Source organism: Toxotes jaculatrix, chromosome 11, assembly GCF_017976425.1.
Source record: "Toxotes jaculatrix isolate fToxJac2 chromosome 11, fToxJac2.pri, whole genome shotgun sequence".
NCBI classification, from domain to species: Eukaryota; Metazoa; Chordata; class Actinopteri; family Toxotidae; genus Toxotes; species Toxotes jaculatrix.
The window spans coordinates 19,825,286-19,847,497 of NC_054404.1; the positions used below are offsets into that span (position 1 = coordinate 19,825,286).

A 22,212-nucleotide genomic window follows, 5' to 3' on the forward strand; every position below is an offset into this window, starting at 1 on the left:
CAGTGGTGTTTATATTGTCATTTAACTCTCAGTAAGACAGGAAAACAAAGCATATTTCCCAAAATAAGTGAACTTTTTCTTTAACTCAGGCTGAGGCTCCTGTCTTGAAATGTTTTTGACGTCCCCTCCTCTGATGGTCTTCGCCCGTGAGACTCCAGCGCTCATGTGAGAATGTTATTTCTGGCTTTTTCTACCAGTTTATACAGCTGATGCTAATACTACCAACCCCCGGCTCATGTCTTTTAACTAGTCCCACACTTTCCTCTCTCCCAGGGCTCTGTGTTATTCACCACCATACCACCAGGTATTTGTCTGTCTCTGGGCTTTGAGTTTGTTTCTTTCACTTAAGAAAAGAATTTATACCTGAACTATAAAACAAAGTGTATGTGCAAATGAAAAAGATCATGATTTGGATGATGGCAACCATTTTATATATTCCTCTCTATAGATATACGTTTGTATTTCATGTAACTAGACTTGGATAGTTTACTGTATATTCACTTATGCTTCATGGGCGTTCTATGGGTAGGTAAACACTGTGGGTCTCGTCATGTTGTGATCTCAAAGTAGATGAAAAAAAAAGACTGGTAATGTGCTTTTTTTTTTTTTTTTTTTAAACAAACATCCCACTACTTTTGAAATGTAACTTTTTTTGTTAAATGAAGGCATCTGTGCTTTTATTTTCTAGCCTTTTATTTCCTGACTTGAACACTGGTTCTATCTTGGCGAGGCTTTTCAGACTGTTGACTTGGACCTGTGGTTGTCTGAACTTCTTGCAGTATAACTGTGATTTGAAAACATGGAGCTCGATGCTGCTACTGCTTACTACTGCTTCAGAGTTTGTAGTTCCCATCTTAATTTTTCCTTTTTCTGTACTAATAAGCAAATCTTATTAAACGTAGTTGTATGACGCTGTGAAACCTTGTGGTCTTTTGCATGGCATCCTTTCCCATCTCTGTCCTCCTATATACCAGAGCTTACCAGTACTAACTTTGCATTACGCCCTGGGCAACTTACTGTCTTTACATTCTGAGCTGCTTCTGTATCTGACAAAACTATCACACAAGGCCCATTAAGTGGCTGTTCTGGAGCTTTTGACTGAATCACACAAGCTTCCTCTGCAGATGAAGAACTGTGCTGAAATATTTCGCTTTGAAAACCCATCTGTCTGAATTTATGCTTTGAAATTCATCGAACGCCATTTCAAAAAATTTTCAATCACATGACCCAAGAACAACAAGTTCAGATAAGTGACTGGAAACCCCATATTCTTAAATTCTCTGTCCAACATTGTGAACCCGAAATAATGTTTTTGAAATTGTAAAGCTTGAGCTTATTTTCTGGAAACTTTAAAGAATTCAAATCATACATTCAGATAGACTGAAAGAGGTTATAAATTTAGTGGTATTTAAATTCCAACATCATGTATTTAGTAGTGATTAGACACCGAGTTATCTTGGCCCGTCTCTTTGCAATTTTCTGAGCATTTTAAAGTTGAGATTTAAAGTTCAGTCTTGACCTCGCCAACATGGACAAAAACTCCTTCATGTGCTCAGAGGAATGAAAAATCTGTGACAACTATCTGCTGCAGCGTCCGCTTCCTGTCCTAACATTTTCCTTTTCAGCGTATAACTGTAATAAAGCAGTAAATGGTCCTTAAATATCTATATGACTATATTTTAGGTTCATTCACGTCTAATCAGAGTTACTATTCCTGGATGTACAACCACACCATCTACTGGATCATCACCATTAACATGCAACGAGAAAAATAGATATTTAGTTCAAAGGTCTGTAGAATTTATTACAATTCCACGATCATAAACAAAAAGCAGCAATTACAGAAATATGTACAAGTCTATTATTCTTTTAAAATACTTGTGACAAGTTTCAGGTACCAGTTTCAGCTTGGCCCCATGTTCAGTCTCTGTAATGCTGCTTCAAGTGCAGTGCTTTCCCAGGCCCTGTTGTTTTTCTGTGTTTTAGTTTTGTTTTTAACACTGGACCCCGCACAGATCACTTCTCCCCCAAAGCCTCTTGATGGCCACAGGTCGTGTGAATAGATCCTCCTGACGAGAGTAAAAACTAGCGCCACCTGGAGGATGGAGGAGCCATCTTGTTGAGCGCGCACACAGCTCCTGAGCTCAGCAGCCGCCAGCGTGCTATAAAAAGCCAGAACACTGTGATGACATCCTGTGGTTTCTCCAGCAAGCTCGGGCTCCCTCGCCCCGTTTCCTTTTGTCATACAAAAACATGTTTGTATCCATCAGTCAGAGAGGTGCTGACAGCCGTGGCTGGGTACAGCAGTGTTTTTAAGACATCGTGATGAGGGGAGTGATAGAGGGGCAGATAAGGGGGGGGAGGTGAGGGGGTGCAACTGGGTAATGGTGTCTGAAGCAGTTAACACTGTATACTCTGGCAATGCAACGTGAGAGGAAGGCAGTGGGCTGTAAAAGTAGCACCTGGTGCTGTAACTGTAAAGGATAACTATAATTATGATGCACTGTGTGACTCTGCACTGTTCACACTGGTGAGGCTGCTGTTAACTAACGCGGATGATGTGAACTAACACTGGAGACCCAACCACCCAGATCTGTTGTAAATCTGGGTGGTTTGCTCTCAACAAGGAATTATGGGATGCCTGACTGTTTCTTCGAACTAAAATATATAGATCTAGCTCATGTTTTGGTTATTGCTTTGGGACGTGTATTGTAACTATCAGCCATGGGTGACTCCTCATGGTTCGCTTGTTGAAGGTGTGGGGGTGGGCTTGGGCCTGGAAGAGATCATTGCAGCAAATAGGGGTCTCCTCAGGCTCTGACCAGGTCCTGCTTGGTCAGCACTCGGAGGCTTGTGTGGGGTGTCACTGCAGGGAGTGCATGAAGCTGTCCAGGTTGTACTCCGTGTCGTACTGCTGCTGGTCCCACAGCTCTCCCAAGCCGTCCAGGACTGACTTCATGGAGGCCTTTCCTGAGGTCGACGGCGTCTGCTCACCCTTCTCACCCTTCTCGTCCTGAAACACATTTATACACCAGGAAGTTCAGCCAAACGCGATGCATGCAGAGGTGTGTATGTAAGAAATACTGTGTGAATTAGCACCTGTGTTCTGTTGCTCTGAACTTCAAAGTTGTATTTCTTAAAAATGGGTTTTCTATAAATGTGTAATTCCTCATCTTACAGATGGGCTAATCTTTGGTTAAGGTGAAGCAGGGCACCTCTGCTGCGGAGGCTGCAGGAGACTCTGGCCTCAATTACACCTGGTATTAACATGTGATCTGAATCTGGATAAACTTAACTTAAACTTAAGCTAACTCCTAATACTAGGAGTAATTGGCGTGCCAGACATCTGTCCAATCTCTGTGTCTCCGAAACAAAAACACCTGGAGGTCTCACCTTGTCGAGAGTGAAGAGGTTGAGGAGCTGGTCTGTGCCCATGCTCTGCAGGCTGGCGTTCTCTTGGCTGATGATGGTGTTGGCGATGCTCATCTTGAATTTCTGCAGACCCATTATCTTCTCCTCCAGTGTGCCTCGCGTGATCAGCCTGTACACATTCACAACCCGTTTCTGCAGAAAACAAACGCAGAGCTAAATGTTAACAGAACGTCTGAGATGTGTGGGACAGTTTGTGTGGTTTCAGACAAGAGCAGCAACGTCACACAATCTGAGGCTCTTTAAAGGCCATATTCAACAATACATCAAACAGTTGCCATTTTGGAATACCCCAGGATACCATGCTACAGCCGAACCCTACTCCACTGCAAATATTTTAACTGGCAAATACTTTCTAACAAACAGTACATGCAGCTCTATCTCTCTGTTTGCAGTCACAGCCCATCCTGTTCACGTTCAACAGTACTGATCAGCGACTTAGTTCAAATGTAGCTGTGTATCCAACAACAGTACCTGCCCTATCCTATGGGCACGGTCCATGGCCTGCAGGTCCCTCATGGGGTTCCAGTCGTGCTCCACAAACACCACGGTGTCTGCACCCGTCAGGTTCAGACCCAGACCGCCAACATGGGTGGTCAGCAGCAGCACGTCAATGGATGGGTCATTGTTAAACCTGAGAGAAGACAGGCCAGGGAGACAAACTGGACTTTAGTGGAAGCTCACGGTCACGATAACTGGAGACAGCGGATGCAGTTTTCAACACAATTTCAAATTTGTTCATTAAAAAAAAAAAAAAAAAAAAAAAAGAAAAAAAAGAAAAAGAAAAGCAACTGTATCAGTCAACCCACTGACCTGGAAACGATGGAGTGGCGCTGGCCAGCCTGCACGCTGCCATCCAGCCTCAGGTAGGTGACAGTAGGTAGTTTGGGTTTCAGCAGGTCATGCTCCACAATGTCCAGCATGCTCTTCAGCTGACAGAAAATGAGCACCCGATGCTGGGCCACCACTGCCTCAGTGCCCCCCTCTGATCCTCCACCACCACCAAGACCACAGTCCAACAACAACTGGAGAACAGAAGGTGTTGGAAGTTGATCATCAAGGGCAGACACTTTGATTAAACATGATTTCATTCAAACACACACACACACACACACACACACACACACACACACACACACACACACACACACACACACACACACACACACACACATTACCTGTTTGAGAGCGGAGAGTTTGGGAGCGTGCTGAATGTCCCGCAAGCTGGAATTCTGACTTGCCAGCTGCTCAGTGATGCGTTTGTACTCTGGATGCTGAGATGTTAAGACCAAGCTCGGGTGGTTACACAGCTTCCGCAGGTACTGCAGGGCCTGGGAAGAAGAAAGAAAAAAGTAGGTATGAAGGAAAATGTAACTGCAAGAGATGCATTTGCAAAAGGAAAAGGTAGAGCTTTAATATTAACAATTCATTTTTTTTTTCAATTAATTAATGCTTTGATGTGAAAGTTTCATCCAAAATCAAGATCCTTTCTATGAAATGTTGAGCATTCCTAAGAAAATAACTGCACTTACATAATCACTTTAAAAGTAACCTGTGGAGTTTCTGACCTCAAGTAACACTAAGAAGAGGTTTCTCATGAGTGGGTCCCTGTTTTGTTTGTCTTGTGCACAAGGAAAAGGGAGAGGGAAATGAATTCAACATGTCTGTTAGACCTCAAGGATACACTCTGTGAATAACACTGAATGTAAACAGAAAGTCTGTTTACTCAAAAACTCCACAGGGCACCTTTAACTCCTGTTGTAGAGCAGGTTTACGTTTGATGCCCGCAGGAGATAAACATTTAGAGAGAGAGAAAAAAAAAAGAGCACCTGGAAGACATGGCCTGTGGCCTTCAGTTTGGGCTTTTCCTCCTCTTCTGTAGAAGACACAGAGATGCTGTCCTCCACATTGGCCTTGGCTCGAGACTTTGCAAAGTCTTCATAAAGCTGAACCTGCAGGTAGTGAGAGAGAATACCAGGCTTCTTACACTAACTGTTGTGCCATTATCCAGTGGAAGTACCACAGTACCAACATTTATCCCATTTACAAGGCAATAAACTTACATGGAAGGCCTTTAGCTGGCCTTTAATATGATAAGCTACGTTCAGTCAATAGAAGAAAACAGGGACTGGAATTGTTATTAGATAGCTCTTAGGGGCCACAAGTACCTGTAGAGGACTCAGGTTGCAGTAATAGTCCTGAATTATTTTAGGAGGAAGGTCCTGGAGGACGTCCTCTTTCATCCTCCTCAGAAGGAAGGGTAGCACCTGCCGATGTAGGGCCTCCATCGCCAGGACGCCTAGAGGGAGAAACCAATATTAACCAGAGTTAATATCCTGATATTAAAACGCCTCTTAGTAGAAATGGGATGTTAGAAAAGGTAATAATGAGAGATTTAAAAAAAAAAGACTAACAGAGAGCTGACATACCTGCCTCCTGTTCCCGTGAGGAACTTTTGGCATCACGGCTGGCCAGGATCGGTTTACCGTACCGAGCAGCAAACTGCCTTTCTGTTCCGAGGAAGCCCGGCATGAGGAAGTCAAACAACGACCAGAGCTCTAGGACGTTGTTCTGGGAATAGACAGAGTGGGCAAATTCAAGCTTTGACTAGTAAACATACAAGTAAAGTTTAAAGAAACTTCAAAGGCCAATCTCAGGTTTGAGATGTAACATGGCGTCTTACCTGAATGGGTGTTCCTGACAAGATGACTCGGAAGTTGGCAGCCAGCTGCTTAATGGCTTTGGAAAGTTTGGTTTTCCCATTCTTGATGACATGACCCTCATCGAGAATACAGTAATTGAATTTGATATTCCTGAAAGATTAGAAAAGATACTTTTACAATGGGACGTCCACTTTCCAAACACAAAGGCAGCGTAGTATTATTATTACTGGAACAGTACTCACCTAAAAAAGTCGATGTCATTTCGTACAACATCGTAAGAGGCTACTATAAGATTGTGTTTTTTCACTTGGTGTTGCAACCTGGGGGGAAAAAAAAAAATTTTTTAATTCAGTTAAACATAAAAATGAGGACAACTCTTGCAGTAAAGTGACAGAACTTTACCGCATTCGTTCTGTAGGAGGCCCAGTGTAGTGCAGCGGGTTGAGGTATTCTTTGCTGCAGAACTTGCCCACTTCGTCCACCCAGTGGCCAGTCAGCGTGGGAGGACATACCACCAGGGACGGCAGAGGGCTGCAGTCTGCAGCCTTCGTCTTTGCATATTCCTGTGCCCTGAATAGACATCACACATACAGAAGGCCGAGTCAAGTTTAATTACACAGCACTTTAAACATTATAAAAAAAAAAAAAAAAAAAGGATTAGAATGAAAATGAGATCAAACAAGTGCATCAGAACTGGGACAAATCACTGCTGATGTGGAAACAGTAGTACATCAGTATCTGAGGCCGACGATATACACCAGCATATAACGGCCATGCAAGTCATGTTTCTCCTGAGTTGTTCCATATGTGCAGTCAAACGACAGAGGAGCCAAGTCAGCGTGCTGACATGGTACAAATGAAAGTCAAACAGTACTAGTACTAACAGTAATAGTGCTGTTTGGACTGTGTACCTGAGGTAGTGATCTCCTGCCAGAATGCAGATGGACTGCAGCGTCTTTCCGAGGCCCATGTCATCACACAGGATCCCGTGCAGCTTGTATTTGTTCAGGAAGGACAGCCAGTTCACTCCATCCTGCAAGATGAGACAGAGGCCAACAATGAAAACACCAACACTAAAATCCGCTCACTAACAGACAGAAGAAGCAGCCTGTCCACTTTAACTGCAGTTGGTTTCAGAGTGACATTTTCTCCTGAGTCAGTTAAGGCTGAGTTGTTGAGGACCTGACTGCTACTGTTGCCCAGTAGCAGTAACAATGGTAGTAGCATTTACACTGGATTTCTGCACTGCTCCATTAAAGAGATGGATGGCTGGGCTCAGCAGAGCTGCCAGCAACCAACATTTCTAGACGGACCCCGCACACGTACGCCATCTCCATCTGACTGCCTTAAATTTACTCTGTCAGGAAAACCATTTGTTGTCAGTATCTCTGTTGTTTACATCGCCAGCCTGCAGCATTTATAGCAAAACCTCATTCCTGAAACTGACAGAAAAATGTTCAGTCTCCAGGTGCTGAGGCAGGTCAGACACAAAACACTCTGGTATTCCACGAGCTGTTTAAATGTGTAAAAGCACAGGGTGTGAATCCTTCACCTACTGCTAGAGGAGGAATCACAGATACGCAGTGAACCCAGAACACTGACACACACACACCTGCTGGTATTTCCTGAGCTCGGCCTTAATGGGCACAGGGATCTTATAGTTCTCCAATTTTCTGCCGTCTAGTAGTTGCTCCAGGAAGTGGCGCTCTCTAGCTTTCTGGCGGATGAGGTCAGCAGACATGGCCGGAGGGTCTGGTATACCGGCCTGGTAGACAGGAAGAAAAGGTTTTATCTTCGGAGACAAAACACTTAACAATGACATTATGATATCAGTGTATAGTGGTTTATAAGCTTAAAGACTACATTCTAGGCTCCTGTCTGAGTCCTCCTACCTCTAGTGGCAGCAGCCGGATGAGTGTAGCAAAGCACTGTGTGGCCATGAAACGAATGCTATCACTGGGGTCGCTCATACGGCCCAGAACTGGAACAACCAGCAGCACGATGTAGGGTACGATGTCCACATCCAGCTGCTCCATGACACCTGGTGACATGCTGGTCAAGGAAAGTACTGTACAGCAGTAACATAGCAACAATGCAAAGTCCCCATGTGTTATGTTCTAGGTATTAAAGCATGAACGTGGTATCTGAAGATCTGTCGCTGTGAGAAGGATACAGGCTAAAGCCTCAATGGCACCCTCCTGTTTGGTGCAGTCATCAATAGCAGCTAGCCAGGGGAGTACACACTCGAGGAAGCTGTTCATCGTGTCCAGCATGGCTATCTTACTGAGCACGCCCACACATCGAGCTGCCATGTGACGCACCGCTGTGTAAGGGTGTTGCAGGCAGGTGAACAGATGTGGGAGGTGCTCCAGCAGCTGCAATGCACCACAAAGAGAGCAGAGACATTCAATGAAGGGTCATTCAAGACTTGGCTTAAATTCAAGGAGATGTTTAAAGATGGCCTCATTACTTTGTCCTCTGGGAATCCCTTTTTCCACCCATCCTAAATACTGTTTAACTAAATGAACTTTCTGAGACTCTGTGATGGTCTGAAAGTACGACAAAGCAGCCTTGGTGAATTAGTCTTACCAAAGGTTTGAGCTCAGAAGCCATGGCCCCAGCCATCACCTCCAGAACTTGCAGAGAGTTGACTAGTTCCTGGGCAGCAGTGTCACCCCTCTCCAGCTGGGCCTGCCTATCTAGAACACACAAGAGACGCACAGTGATTCAGTGGGACACAGTCCCTCAGAGTACTGACTTCATACAGTCCAGGCAACAAGTATCTGGACAGTTACTGGACTTTGTGCTTGAGGAAACTGTATTTAAAATAATGGATACTGAATTAAAGTGCTAAGTCTCAGTTTTCAAAGACTGAAAGGTCAGGTAGCAGTTCACAAAAACATACAAAAAAAAAAAAAAAACCCCAGCAGAGTTCTGGGACAAAATTCTATGGACTAATGAAACAAAAATCAACCTCTCTTAAAAAGACAGAAAGACCAATTGTGGAGGAAAAAAAAAGGAACAGCTCAAAGCATACCACCTCATGTGTCAAACATGGGGGTTCTGTTATAGCCTGCAAAAAGACAGTGTGTGTTTAAAGGACAATGTGTCCTACACAGATCTTTCTATAAACGTTCTTAAATTAAAGCTGAGAATTGGCACTTTAACATAGTAACTGTTATATTATTTAATCTAATTTCAAATTGAATGTTCTGAAGTACAGAGCCTGAAGAACAAAATATTTATGATCTGAACTGTCTGCAAGTACATCAACGAGTGGATTATACTTTTACTTCCATGCAGTCAGGATCCATAGCAGTTTTGTTGAATGATCTCAAGACAACTACAGGTTTAAACTGAAATTTGAACCTACAATATAACAGCTTGCTGCATTCAAGTCCTTTAAAGGTCAAAAGTCTACAAGCTGATTATAATACTTGCTAGAAGACAATTTGACCTTTTCACAAAACACACAAGAAACAGCATAACCAGGGGTCGCTATGTTGGCAAAAATAAGTTTTAAGTGTAAGATATTCCTGTTGCTACGGTCTATCAAAGATTTTAATCTGATTAACCCAATCAGCATACCAATGCACTGATTTTCGGTCACCACTGTCCTCAGTGGTCCCACTGTGTTCTCCCAGAGGTACGGCAGAGACTTGGTGAGGTCTGCGCCGAAGTGTCTGGCAATAGTTGTCAGGGAGAACTCTGCTCCTCTTCTCTGAATAAGAAACGGCCTCTTGCTCTAAAAGGAACACAGAGTAGAAAAATAAGGGTAAACACAACCTGCAGTCGATACGACCTAAAAGGTGAGGTAAATGCTCTTTAGTAACCCTCTGTACCTCATCATTATCAGTGCTGATGGTGCTGCCAGGAGGAAGCTCTGTGGAGGGGGCTTTTGGGGCTTTAGGGGCTGGCCCCCTCTTACTAGTGATGGCAAACGCTGCCCTTTGGTGTCGGTAGAGTGTGATGATGCCACGGGTTTTGTTGACCATGTGATGCATGCCGTCTTTCTCCAACCCACCGCCTAATAGCATAAGAAATCAATAGAGACAAAAACATTGTCAGCAGCATGTAAACCAGCGTTTCTTCAGTGTTGACACAATTATCAGGGGGCTGTTGGTCTTTTTACAAATGCAGAAAGCCAGAGTCGCTATGCTGTGTGGTTTAGCTCTCTCCACAAAACCCAATTTTGAACCCCTGTTAGTAGCTGACAAGTTGAATAAAACGATTAAAGAAAATAAGCTTCAAGAGCTCTTACTTTTGGCATTTTCCTGTGTGGGGGGTACAGGGCAAGCAGACGAGGGTGTGACTGAAGAGTCCACGCAGGCCGAGGCACAGAGGTTTTTGATGATCTTGGGGTTGGGGCATGGTGAGCGTCCAGCACACTGCTGTAACAGCTTGGCTATAAAAGAAGCAGCATAACCCTGGATCAGGGTGTTCTCCTCTCGCTTGATGGCCTCCATCAAAGGCCTGACCAGTGGGTTGAGCTTGTCAGGAAGCACTTGCAGGTTAATCACTGCGCAGGCTGTGAACATGTGGACGCGCAGATGCAGCTGCTGCCATTCTGTGCTGGTCTCCATCACTGTGGCCTGAGCCTGCTGTCGCTTACTGTCCAGCGCCTGCCACTGTTTAGACTTCACATTCAGACCTGCCGTTGATTCTGTAAAGATGCTGGTTACCTAGGTGACAAGCAAGAGGAGAAAGTGAGAGCCTAGAATGGGAGCGATCTGTAACAGAGTGCAATATCCATTAACCTTTGGGGTTGTGAATCAGCTGGATACCAAACCATAAATACCAAAGCTGTCAGTTCAGGAAATAAAAACCTGGAGAGAAAACTAATTACAGGTGGGAAAAAGTGGACAACTTATTTTTGATAACAGCAGCCAAATAACACGAGACCTTAATGGGATGATAATGAAACAACATTTATTGTTTCATTTAGTTACACTAGTAGTGTTACTGGTGGTCCGCCCAAGACAATCTGCTCTTTTAGAGGTGTAACAGTATGGTGGACCCTATTGTGTGTGTGTGTGTGTGTGTGTGTGTGGACTGGCATACCAGTTCATTGGCTTGGTCGATGGTGAAAACGCTACAATTGAGGCGGTCCTGAAGGTCTATGTGGGCCTCAGCTAGCAATGCAATGAGCTGCTTGCACTCATTCTGCATGCGTGTGAAGGGGATGGCAATCTCATCATAGTACAACTGCTCAGACAGAATGGCCAGAAGACGAGGCTGCACCATGGAGGACACCACCTGACAATCCTGAAAGACAGAAATTGGAAAGGTAAACAGAGGTATCTGGCCTCAAAATGCCTGATCCTGATGGGCTCATATCGCATCCAAAAACCGTTCAATATGTAGTGATTCCACAATGAACAGTCGGTGCCTGAACTTTTCACCTTCTGCAGTGCAGCCCACTCGCAAAGAACCAGAGCCACAGCTATGCGCTGCAGGGCAGACTTGGAGTTGAGGTGGAAGAGCAGCAGCTGGCCTAAAGACTCAGCTGGTCGGATCTCCTGAGATGCAGCGTTGAGCTGAGGGTCACAGATACACCTACACAGAGCCCCCAGCAATCTGGAATAAAGAGATACAAAGACAGCAGGGAAAAACCATAAGGACTGTTAGCATCTTTTAAAACTATTTATCTGGCTATTCAAGTTTTTTCTTGAGAAAACTAATAAGTTCACCTCAAGGTCAGAACTGATAACTTTGTCCTTCTATTGCAACAATCACAACTTACTTGGCAGCCATGAGGCGAGCTCGAACCACTACATAGTCCCTCGTTAGTGGGTCGTCCGTCACAGTCTCTGCACCTGCTATATACTCCTGGACCGTTTCCTTCACCTGATTGGTCCCCTGACGTGCCTTTGTACCAGCCTTATCCTGTTGCATCACACAGCACAACATTCATTTTACAGTTAAATTAAATGGAACTCCACAAAATTTCCATCTGGCACTATGGACATAAATTAACATGCTTCTCCCTCTCTGTTTAAGCTGGGGGAGAATGAATTAAAGAAATAGGAACAGCTTTACTTCGCATGCACCAAATCAGTTCAACATGCTTGTGTTTTAAAAGCCTCACCTCATTTAACAAACTGGCTGTTAAATTACTTTCTCTGCTGTGTATTTTTATGTCCTTACACTGCTCAGGTTGCTAACGCTCCTCTGGCTCAAAGAAAAGATGCAAACCATGGATGTAAGACTCTTGTCTAACCTTCCCGCAGTCTGCTAGTCTGTCACCTAGCAACCTCAGTGAGGTGCATTCATTTTGCGTGATGTCCTGAAGTGGCTTGCATTATTTTCATGAACCCACATACACTATAAATGAAAAAAAAAAAAAAACATCAGCTGAGAATAGAAGAATATAACAATAAAGCTCAAGTCTGATTTAGCAAACCTTGGAGCGGGCTTTCACTTCCAGCAGCATGTTCAGGTCAATAGGAATGTGTGAGGCCTGCATCATGAGACACAGCCAGGCCCCCATCCATGGACAGCTGGCTGCCACCACATATTGCTGAGGGGCCTGAGACAGCAGCTCCATCCACACCTGCACACAGGACAGTTACATAAAAGAAATGACAAATGAGACTTATTAAAACTTAAATAAGTCTCCCCGGCAGTTAAACTTTAGGTCATCTTTTTAGTTTTGCCACTTAGATGAATGCAACAAACCTTTTGGATCAGTTCGAGGATCTCCTCATTGCTCTCCAGTATACAGGACTGGAAGATGTGCCGGAGCATATCTTGTAGGATGGGGTTGATCCATGCCGCACAGCTCTAAAGAACAAAATGCAAAATCCACCACCTTATCAGATACGCAAATATTAGCTAGCATTCAAGCTGTGAATGGAAAAAAAAACATAACACTGGTTGTTGTAAATATAAATAAGTCAACTGGGTTACAATACTTTTGACACATATTACATTCATGTCAAATTTACCTGGTCAGCTTTAGACAGCAGAGTGAAGAGGGTTTCCAGTGCTGCGCGTCTTACTGATGATATTGTGTGCCTCAAGAACGGCCAAACCCGAGGAACCAGGACTGTTAATGACTGCTGCATGCTAGAGTGGACGAGAAAGTGTATCACCATGAATACACAGCCAGGAAGGGTCATGAAAAACTACAAACTGAATAAAATAATTCATTATTACAAGGTTACACACTTTCTCACACTCTGCTTAGACTCAAAAGTTAGTGCTCATCTAATTGTGTGTTTGCAGAAGGTTTTCTCAGTGGTGGGCATGCACTGCCTGAACTAAGTTCAAGTGAAGTTCAGCCAACGTCCTGGCACAGCGGTGATACTCCACTGAACACACAACCACAGAATTCAGAGGAGACAATTTGACTAGACACAGCGTAATGACAAAACAGATAAGCCAATGGTGAGCTTCTAGTGAAACTGGGTGTATACTACACTGGATTTCACATGTCACACAATTGCAAGTCTTCTACTCTGTTGTTTAACTGAACAGTAACCAAGTCTCTAACCCAACACACTCAGATAAGATCCTCTGTTTGAAGAAACCAGCTAAAGCAACATGCTGCTGTAGATAATAAATTGGCAACTGACTATATATTTGAACCTACAGACAAAAGCCTCTTTGCTCAAGGTGTTTACCACTGTTTCAGCATACATAAAGTAAAAAAAAAAAAAAAAAAAACTACTTGGATTAAAATTTTCAACCATGCACAATACATTTCCCTTCATGACCCTCTTCACTGATTTCCTCTGTCTTGCCTTTTTTCCTCTACAATGTTGCTTGGTGTCCAATAGGACAATTAGGACGTTTGACTTTCATACCACAAATTCTTCCATTTAAAGAAAATTGTATTTTGAAATTTGAAATTATTCATTTCTGCTAGTAAAACATTAACTACTTTGTAGTCCAACACTGATTACTTGACCTTCGGAGACTGACCTGCACTGTCGGACCTGTGGATACGTGAGCAGCGAGGACAGCAATGTCATGATGCTGTTGGTGGAAGCTGTGAGGTCGTCCAAGTCTAAAAGAGCATCCCACAGTGTGTTCACTATATAGGGTACCTGAGAGACACAGAATTTTACAACTAAATTATGATCCCCAGAAAAAACTACCTGGAGGTGACACACTTCAACAGAGAGAGAAAGCTCAGTAGTTAAGGGTACTTGTTTTTGCCTCTCTGACCTTATTGGGCAGCAGTTGTACCAAGCCTTCCACCACAGGGATGAGGGCTGCAGCTGCCACAGCTCTGACATCATCATCGAGGTCCTGTAGGCCTACAGTGACGGCAGGGAGCACCCGGGGCAGTAAGACAGATATCAAGTCCTGAAAAACACAAAGGAAGAGACAGATGAAGATCACGTCTACAGTGTCCTCTCTCTCCACAAGGAGCACATATGCTAAAGCTTTCTGTCGTGCACGTATCGTCCTACACCCACGGTCTGTATTCATGACCATATGGCGCTTAAATCAAATCTATGCTTATTTAACAGCTCATCGTGTACACACAGAACAGGTGGTACCTGTCGGACAGCCAAGGCATACTTGATCCCCAGCAGGCCTCCATGACGGACCTCCCACTGGTCCTCTTCAAGCAGCTTCAGCAGGACATCTACTGTCATGGAAACACCAGTTTCATTCATGTGGCGAAGGGCCACGCCAAGCGTCTGTGCACATGTCTCCCTAACAGGAGCCACCACCTGGAAAAATGGTCAGGGATATAAGATAAATAGAACAGAAAAGAAAAAGATGGATGGATGATGAAAGCAGGATAATTTGTTAGACTCAGCAGTTTGCCAATGTATGTGTCTGACACTGGTCTAGTAGTAGGACAGCCACAATGTATGACATATGATGTCGTTTGCTTACGTATTCATTACACTGTAATATAATCATTATAGTATCATTATTATAAGTCTCAGTGGAGAGTTTTTTTTTTTAATCACCTCTTATCAAAACCAAACTGCATAAGGTCAATACACTGAGTCAGTTTCCTTCTTTGGCTTAACAAAGGTACAAGTCTTTTCCTAAACTAAATAATGTTTAAATAAGAATCTACTCAACTCCCATTAACCCTTGGTTATGGTAATTTTTGAGGCTGTCGGTTGGTGTGTTACATTGTACTGAGAGCGGTTTGCTAATCTGTCACACTCTGCTTGTAGCATGCATGCATAGTAAAGCAAATGTTTCACTGGCAAAAGTAACACATCTGACCAAATTAGAACCTTACTGCTACTCTATCTTGTTAAAACAACTCTTGTTCTTTACTATCATGTTTCACATCATTGATGTTCTGCAGCGTTGAAAACCACAGACACTATAAACAATGTCATTGAGATTCTGCCCACAGATGTAAATAAAACTGACATACTGAACACGAAAGATATTACAAGGACAATCACGTTTCCTGAGTTTCATCTCGCCTTTACCACAGCGCATGTCTCATCTTGTCTTGTGTTTTAATAGGTTAGTAACTTTCCCTTAGATGCTCTGTTCAGTTGTCTTGGCAAAGACCTACCTCATCGGAAACAAAATCCCCAAAGCGGTCCAGAGCAAAGACACAGAGTAGCCTGATGACCAGGTCCTCTATCCATTCCTGATGCTGCCGCAACATCTACAACAAAACGGTGGACAGTTCACATTGTGTTCAATTCTCACTGAAATGTTGAAAAGACTGAGGACAAGAAGAAAATATACCTGTACTACAGTGCTTCCCACCAGCTTCCCACCCCCAGCACCATGGGACTTCAGGATTTCTCTAAGACCTGTACCAGCACCATGACGAACCTGTAAACAATCACATACAATACAATTCAGTTAGTTTGAATTCATTTTGCAAAGGTCATATAGCAGGTTAGCAGGAGTTAATTTTAAGGAAACTTAAAAAGGGCTCAAAGTTTCTTTGACTGCATGCATTCATTCTCTTTTTTGCTGTTCACAACTGAATCTCAGCCTGTGCCTTTAACTCAGCCCACCCCCTCATGTTTAACCATGTAGCAACGCCTAAAATAAAGTATCACATAATTTAAAGATGCTTTGTTTTTACCTCCCATGAAGGATTGAAGAGGTCATTACAGAGCTCCCCACAGAAGCTCTCCAGAGGCCACTCCTGTGTCTAAAGACAATACAATGAGACATGAGGTACACATTTATATAATGTGCACTGTTTTTATATAGTCATTTAGACTAGTTATAGCAATGAAATAATTGACAGCTTGACATCAATAAGTTACTAGCTTGTTTTTTGATTCCTTACCTCTTCTAAAAGATTGGAGTTATCTGGAACGTTGTCGATTAAGACTTTATGCTCTGTTGCCGGTTGGTCAATAACTACATTGGTGGTTTTCCTTCGTTTCTCTTCAGGTTCACCCTCAAAACTGTCATTACTAAAAGAAAGATCACAAAGTAAAACATTTTATCATTAGAACTAATGAAATTTACATAAATACCCAGATCCGTCCAGATGAAACGGTTCAGTCCTTGACACCATTTAATACATTGGTGCTAAGAAATACACTTTCAGCTGTATGTGAACAAACAAAGATCCTTTAATAGGTATAACTTTGTATTTAAACTCTAAGCGTAATTACTTCCACCTGTCAATGTCTTTTAAGAGATCTCAATGATATATAATTAGAAAACTCTCTAGCCACCGTCACTTATGTTGTGGGTACACAGTATGTATAATCATACCTCTTTTCATTTGGATCCATGTCTCTGGATCGTTGTTTTGCCACCAGTTTAGCCATCCTCTTCGCCTTGTTTTTCTGACGACTGCTCATACCTGGCCTGAACTCTGAGTCGATCAACTCAGCAGCATGAATGGGCTGAAAACAAGACAGCGGAGCCGATTATACATTTCCAAATATTACTGAACACGCACATACATCCATCATCAGATGCACAACAATATAGAACTGGTTACTGAATGAATAATTTAACAACTTAACTCTCCAGTTCACCTCTGCTACACAAACTTTTAAGGGATTATTATTTGTGCCATGTTTGACACACTGCATACCAGTGAGACATATATTTAAAAGATATTCACTCTGCTGTATTATTACAACGATAACCAGGGCTCCAGACTCAACCAAAATGGTTGCATATACGAATACTTTGTGAGTGTGTGTGAGAGTCAAAATCACTTGTGAAGCACATGATGATCAGTAGGCTTTTTGGTGTCTCTTTAGCATGGGTAGTGCGCTAGCCACTGTGGTTGAAAGTAGTACTTTTAGTTCTTCACTGGCTCAGGCAGTCTCTCCCTGCCTGCACATACATGCAAAGTGATGGTGAAACCTGCTAAACCGTGTTCCAGAAATGAAGCAGTCTATAGCTGATAATTTTAAAAAAAAGAAAGAAAAAAAAAAAAAAAAACAACAAGAGAGAAAGAGGGAGGCTGGTGAAGAACAGCCCACGAGAGGTCCCAACTCAAACTGACGATAAGAGTGCAGGGCGAGGCAGGGAGAGAGTGAAGAAGAAAAAGTACAACTTTCCACCTCAGTGCCTAACACAGTACCGCTGGTTGCAGTACTAAACTTGTTACCTGGTAAACACAGTCTCCATGAACCATGAAACAGTTTTTGAGCAGCTATCCTGTTCAGACAAGCCTTAGTACTGCAATGCAAAAGGTGTACCATAACATAACATGTTACGAATCACATTTGTGACTAAGCACTTGACAGCTATACAGCAACAGCCTCTGTCATTGTGAAACAAGTTACAGCCTGCCTTTCTTGTCTTTACTTACTTAAAGTTACTTAAAGTTGGCCAGATAAGTTAGGACATGACCTTAAACCACAGTATCTCACTACAGGGCAACATTCAACTGCTGACAGAAGCAATGGCAACAGGCACCCACTTCCTGCCTCCTATTTATGATTATCTACACCTATTTTTGAAATTTATAGGCCATCCAGGGCTACTGCTTGCAGTAATAACCAAAGGACATTACATACACGCTAGAAGAACCTGCTGATTCAAAGCTAAGAGGCTAAAATGAAACCTACTACATGGTTGCGGGAGCTGGATCCAGCTGTGGTTTTGCTTCCATGGGCTCTCAGCCCACTGGGTTGACAGGTATAGTCAAGGTCTTCGTCATTGAACAGCTCCTCTGTGTCCATTCCGATAGCGGCACCCATGTCAAGACCCAGTTTCTTCTGAAGAAGTTTCCTCTGGCGAGCAAGACGTTCCTTAGGGTCCATCTCGCCTGGGAACAAATGACAGGAAGTCAGTGGAAAACTGCAGCATGGAAATATGGAGGACGAGCGCATCGTAGCTGTGTGAGGAATACTGATTATGTATATGTTAACAACAAAGTGTCATTCTGGCTAGGGTCACAAATAAATACGATACAGGACAGTATCATAAATAGCCTTGAAAGTCACCTAATGCCTATTGCCAAATTTAGTAAATGAGAAGTGAAATCAGATCACAGGGAAGCAGCTACTGGTATAACATCAGAATGCAGGAAAAGACTAAAGACAAGATGCTCTCAGGCAAATGACCATCAAAAGACAAGGATGAGCAGCCTTCCATATTTAAATTACATTCAAATTCATGACTACATAACCCAGCTGGCTGTGTGGTATTCATGTTTGAATCAGAATCAGCTCTAGATACTAGCAGTGATGTTGCAGTAGTCCAGTCACAGTTAAATGCACATATGTAATTTCTGCTGCTAGGAGCCTCTCAATCAAAACAATAATAAAACACGTAGTATGATGACGACTTGAAGTTGTGTGGGATCATGGGAGTCGTCTTCACCACCATTGCCAAGGAAAACATATCTGACATCACTGAAATCAAGTTCAAGGAGGAGGTTGTGTTCAAGTTTCATTCAGGTTACATTTTGTCACGCATATTCCAATTACGTCCCCATGACAATGTCATTCATTCTAACAAAACAGCTGCGAGTAAGTGTGTGTGGTGGTAGGGAGTAAATGTGTTGATTAAAGTTTGTTTAGCAACCCGCTCAAGTCAAAACAACACGCTGGAAAGTACAAACTCAAAATCTCCCAATGTGCTCAAAGCCAGACATAATCAAAGACCATCCTATTCTTACACTCACAGTTCTAATGATTCACACTTTTCCTTTCCAGAGGTTACAACCTGCACAAATAATCAACACAATGTAACAATCCATCTTATTTATGTGTGTGAAAGTTTAACAGCATGGATGCCAATAAATAAATAAAATTAAATAAATATAAAATAAAAACTACAAACCAGTTTTGTCATCCTGCAGTTCAAACTCAGCCCCAGCAGATCCCAGAAGAGAAGCCCCATGTTTGAGCAGGCGGGAGATATCGAAGTGGTAGAAACTCAACCGGTCACAAGAGGAGTCCTCTGGAGACAAGTCTTCACAAGATTCTACAGGAAACAAACAAAAGTGTCTCAGAACTGCACATTTGTCCCACAAACTACTAATGAATCTGAGGCCATTTGTACACTAACACAGATAAGTTTGACAAGGCATCTTTTCCCTCCAGACCAATCTTGTACCAATCAACTGAACAGTAAGAACAGCACACACAACTGACATCACATGCATTGTAACTAAACCCAAGCTACACGGCACGACACGATTATCTTTAGTGAATATGTCTAAAAGCTCACCTTCTTTAGGCTTGGGGACCGGGTCCCACTCAGGAATATTCTTCACAATGGCCTCTACAGCTTGGCCGGCTGCTATACGAGTGTCCCAGTTGGGACTCCTTAGGTAGGTCAAGACCTTGTAATTGACAGAAAATAGATTTAATTTACTGCACGTACAATTTAAACTGAAACTGTCCCATAAAGAAAGGAAAAGAAAAAGTAAAATGGCCAACACAAAACGGAATCTGGGATCTTGCTTTTTGCCCCTTTGTCACAACTTAAAGTTTATGTTGTGACAAAGGGGCAAAAAGCAAGATCCTTTAAGTCATAAAGGACTTTTTTTTCCATTGTTAATATTTTACACATTTGACTGCAGACACAACCAAATATACCCCGACATTATCATATGGAGGCTTGTGAAAGACCGTTAGGACAAGGATATATCAAATACACACCTTTGATAGGAGGTTATTGAGTTCATGTGGGTGGAGTTTGACCACTTCTCCAAGCTGCTGGGCTGCTGCTTTCCTGGTTACTGGTGTTGTTCCAGTGTCAAGCAGGATAAACAAACGATCAAGTCTAAGGACAGGTTGAGAAAGAAAAACAAATTAAGGTCAACAGAAACCTAAGAGACCATGCACAATGCAAATGTGCATGAACAAACCAAAACAAAACAAATGAAAATGAAATGAAAAAAAAATACATACATTACAGCTATCAGATTTTCTTTGTAAACAGCTTAATTACATTTGCTTGATCCATTAAATTCTAAATAAATACACAAATGTATAAAATATCACAATTTGATTCCTTATGACAATGCTCTCAAGGTAGTACATGCTGGCATGGATAACACCATTATGTATTATTAATTGTTTGGCTTTGCACCAAGGTAACCTGTTTAATGATCCTGCTCTTTCGCTCAAGTCATTAGCAGTCTATTAATAAAACGGAGTGGATTAGAGATGTACGGGGCATGACCCCACGTACCTCTAATACTTGGGCTGAACTACAGATCAGTCTACTTTGCTAAGCAAAAGAAGAGCACGGGCACCACGTGGGATAATCACAACAATCAGAACGGAAACACTTGTCAAGTAAACGTCAAAACGTCTTTGGCAGCCAAAGAAAACTCTTCTGCATTTTAAAGTGACGTTTAAGATCATCACAATTTAAGCATCGAGAACAGGATGCAAACTTGACAAGCTGATGCGCTTAAATCGGCACTGAATAAACTGTATCACAAACCAGCGTTCCTGTTCCGCTTACCCAAAATGATTTAAAGCTCTACACAAGTAGCCAATGACAGTATCTCACGCCGGCAAACTGGCTTTCGTGACACAACTTCACAATCGCGTTAGTTAACCTGTATCTATCGGCGGAGCATCAGCAGTGGACTGCTTAACACGGATATTAATTTTAACTGGCATTTCGCATCTGCGGTGACCATGAGTCCAAACTGAATTATGAGCCCAATCCGTTCCCGGCCTGCAAAACCCAAGCCACTAGTAGCGACTAAGTTACACCATCACATTACAGTCTGTTAGCTTACTAGCTACCGTTAGTCGGCCATCGCCATGCCATTCTTTGCCAAATGAAAAGCTAGCAGGTGTTAGCGGGTTAGCTAGCTAATTGTTAATGAAAGTCGGAGAGATAGAGATGAGTCAGTTTAGCGCAAGTTTCACTTACCTTGATACAGCCATGGTCAAGATCTGTATGGCCTTTCACGCCCCGCATTCAACAGGCAACCAGTAATTCGAGGCTTCCCCTTCTTTGCCGTTTAACGTTTCTAATGCGGCAGATAACAGTAGATGAAGTCATTAGCTAGTTAGCAGCTACCGCTAGCTAGCTGAGGCCCAGGCTTCTGCTTGTGACCACCCCAACTCACTCTACCGAAGACAGTGACTTCACAACCAATTCATGGCTTCAAAGTTGTCCCTCTTGTCTGATCGGTATCTTCTCCCACAAAATATCGCCAAGTACCATACGCATATCAATCTATAGCTTAAGCTACCCTTCAGAACTCTTCGCGGATAAATATTTTAACCTAATAAGATGTAAAGAGTTATTTTGTTGCACGTTGAGGGCAACCCAGAAGACTGTTTTTATATGAGGAGCCATCTTGCATTTATTCCTTCCTCCATAGCAGGCGGAAGCTGATTGGCTAGAAGCATCGGGGAGAACCAATCAAAAAGCACGTTAAAAGAGGAAACGAAATGAAAGGAAAAAAAACCGAAGAGGCATAGTTTACATTTTGTTTCTCATTTATTGATAGATACAGAGTTGCACTTTACTTGGCTCTGAGTTATTTCAAACAGATATTAACACTAAATGATTTCGGTAAGTGTGCTTATATGCTCGTATATGTGCAAGCCAGGTGTCATTTAACCGCTGTTATCTGAATTAGAATACTGGGGCTCTATATACCAAATTTCTTTAATTGTTTTTACATTTATTTAGTTATACTTTTGGTTGACGTTGCTCACAGTTATACTTGTAAGTGAACCCTGAGCTAACCATGGTCCTGAAAAGCCAA

The 22,212-nt window shown here is 42.7% G+C and overlaps 1 protein-coding gene across 2 annotated transcripts; it reads right to left on the reverse strand.

Annotated features, from left to right (window-relative positions):
• Nucleotides 1-1,783: 1,783 nt before the first annotated feature.
• On the reverse strand, nt 1,784-21,784 carry btaf1 (BTAF1 RNA polymerase II, B-TFIID transcription factor-associated). 2 transcript variants are annotated; one of them, XM_041049883.1, is made up of 38 exons: nt 21,366-21,784; nt 20,132-20,255; nt 19,698-19,812; nt 19,308-19,451; nt 18,089-18,288; nt 16,773-16,906; nt 16,336-16,465; nt 16,126-16,194; nt 15,777-15,866; nt 15,598-15,693; nt 14,603-14,779; nt 14,265-14,405; nt 14,019-14,143; nt 13,040-13,160; nt 12,771-12,875; nt 12,496-12,645; nt 11,836-11,978; nt 11,495-11,669; nt 11,154-11,357; nt 10,354-10,774; nt 9,935-10,119; nt 9,681-9,837; nt 8,682-8,791; nt 8,266-8,467; nt 7,985-8,133; nt 7,705-7,857; nt 7,004-7,125; nt 6,495-6,662; nt 6,335-6,412; nt 6,113-6,242; nt 5,859-6,000; nt 5,598-5,728; nt 5,259-5,381; nt 4,608-4,760; nt 4,243-4,454; nt 3,904-4,063; nt 3,394-3,564; nt 1,784-3,004 (listed from the first exon to the last, which is right to left on the reverse strand). In XM_041049883.1, the coding sequence occupies exons 1-38, from the start codon at nt 21,377-21,379 to the stop codon at nt 2,864-2,866; spliced, it is 5,565 nt and encodes a 1,854-aa protein (XP_040905817.1). In that variant the 5' UTR covers nt 21,380-21,784; the 3' UTR covers nt 1,784-2,863. The 2 variants fall into 2 exon arrangements, with proteins under 2 accessions (XP_040905817.1, XP_040905816.1); XM_041049882.1 differs by having other exon boundaries at nt 1,784-3,013.
• Nucleotides 21,785-22,212: the final 428 nt, after the last annotated feature.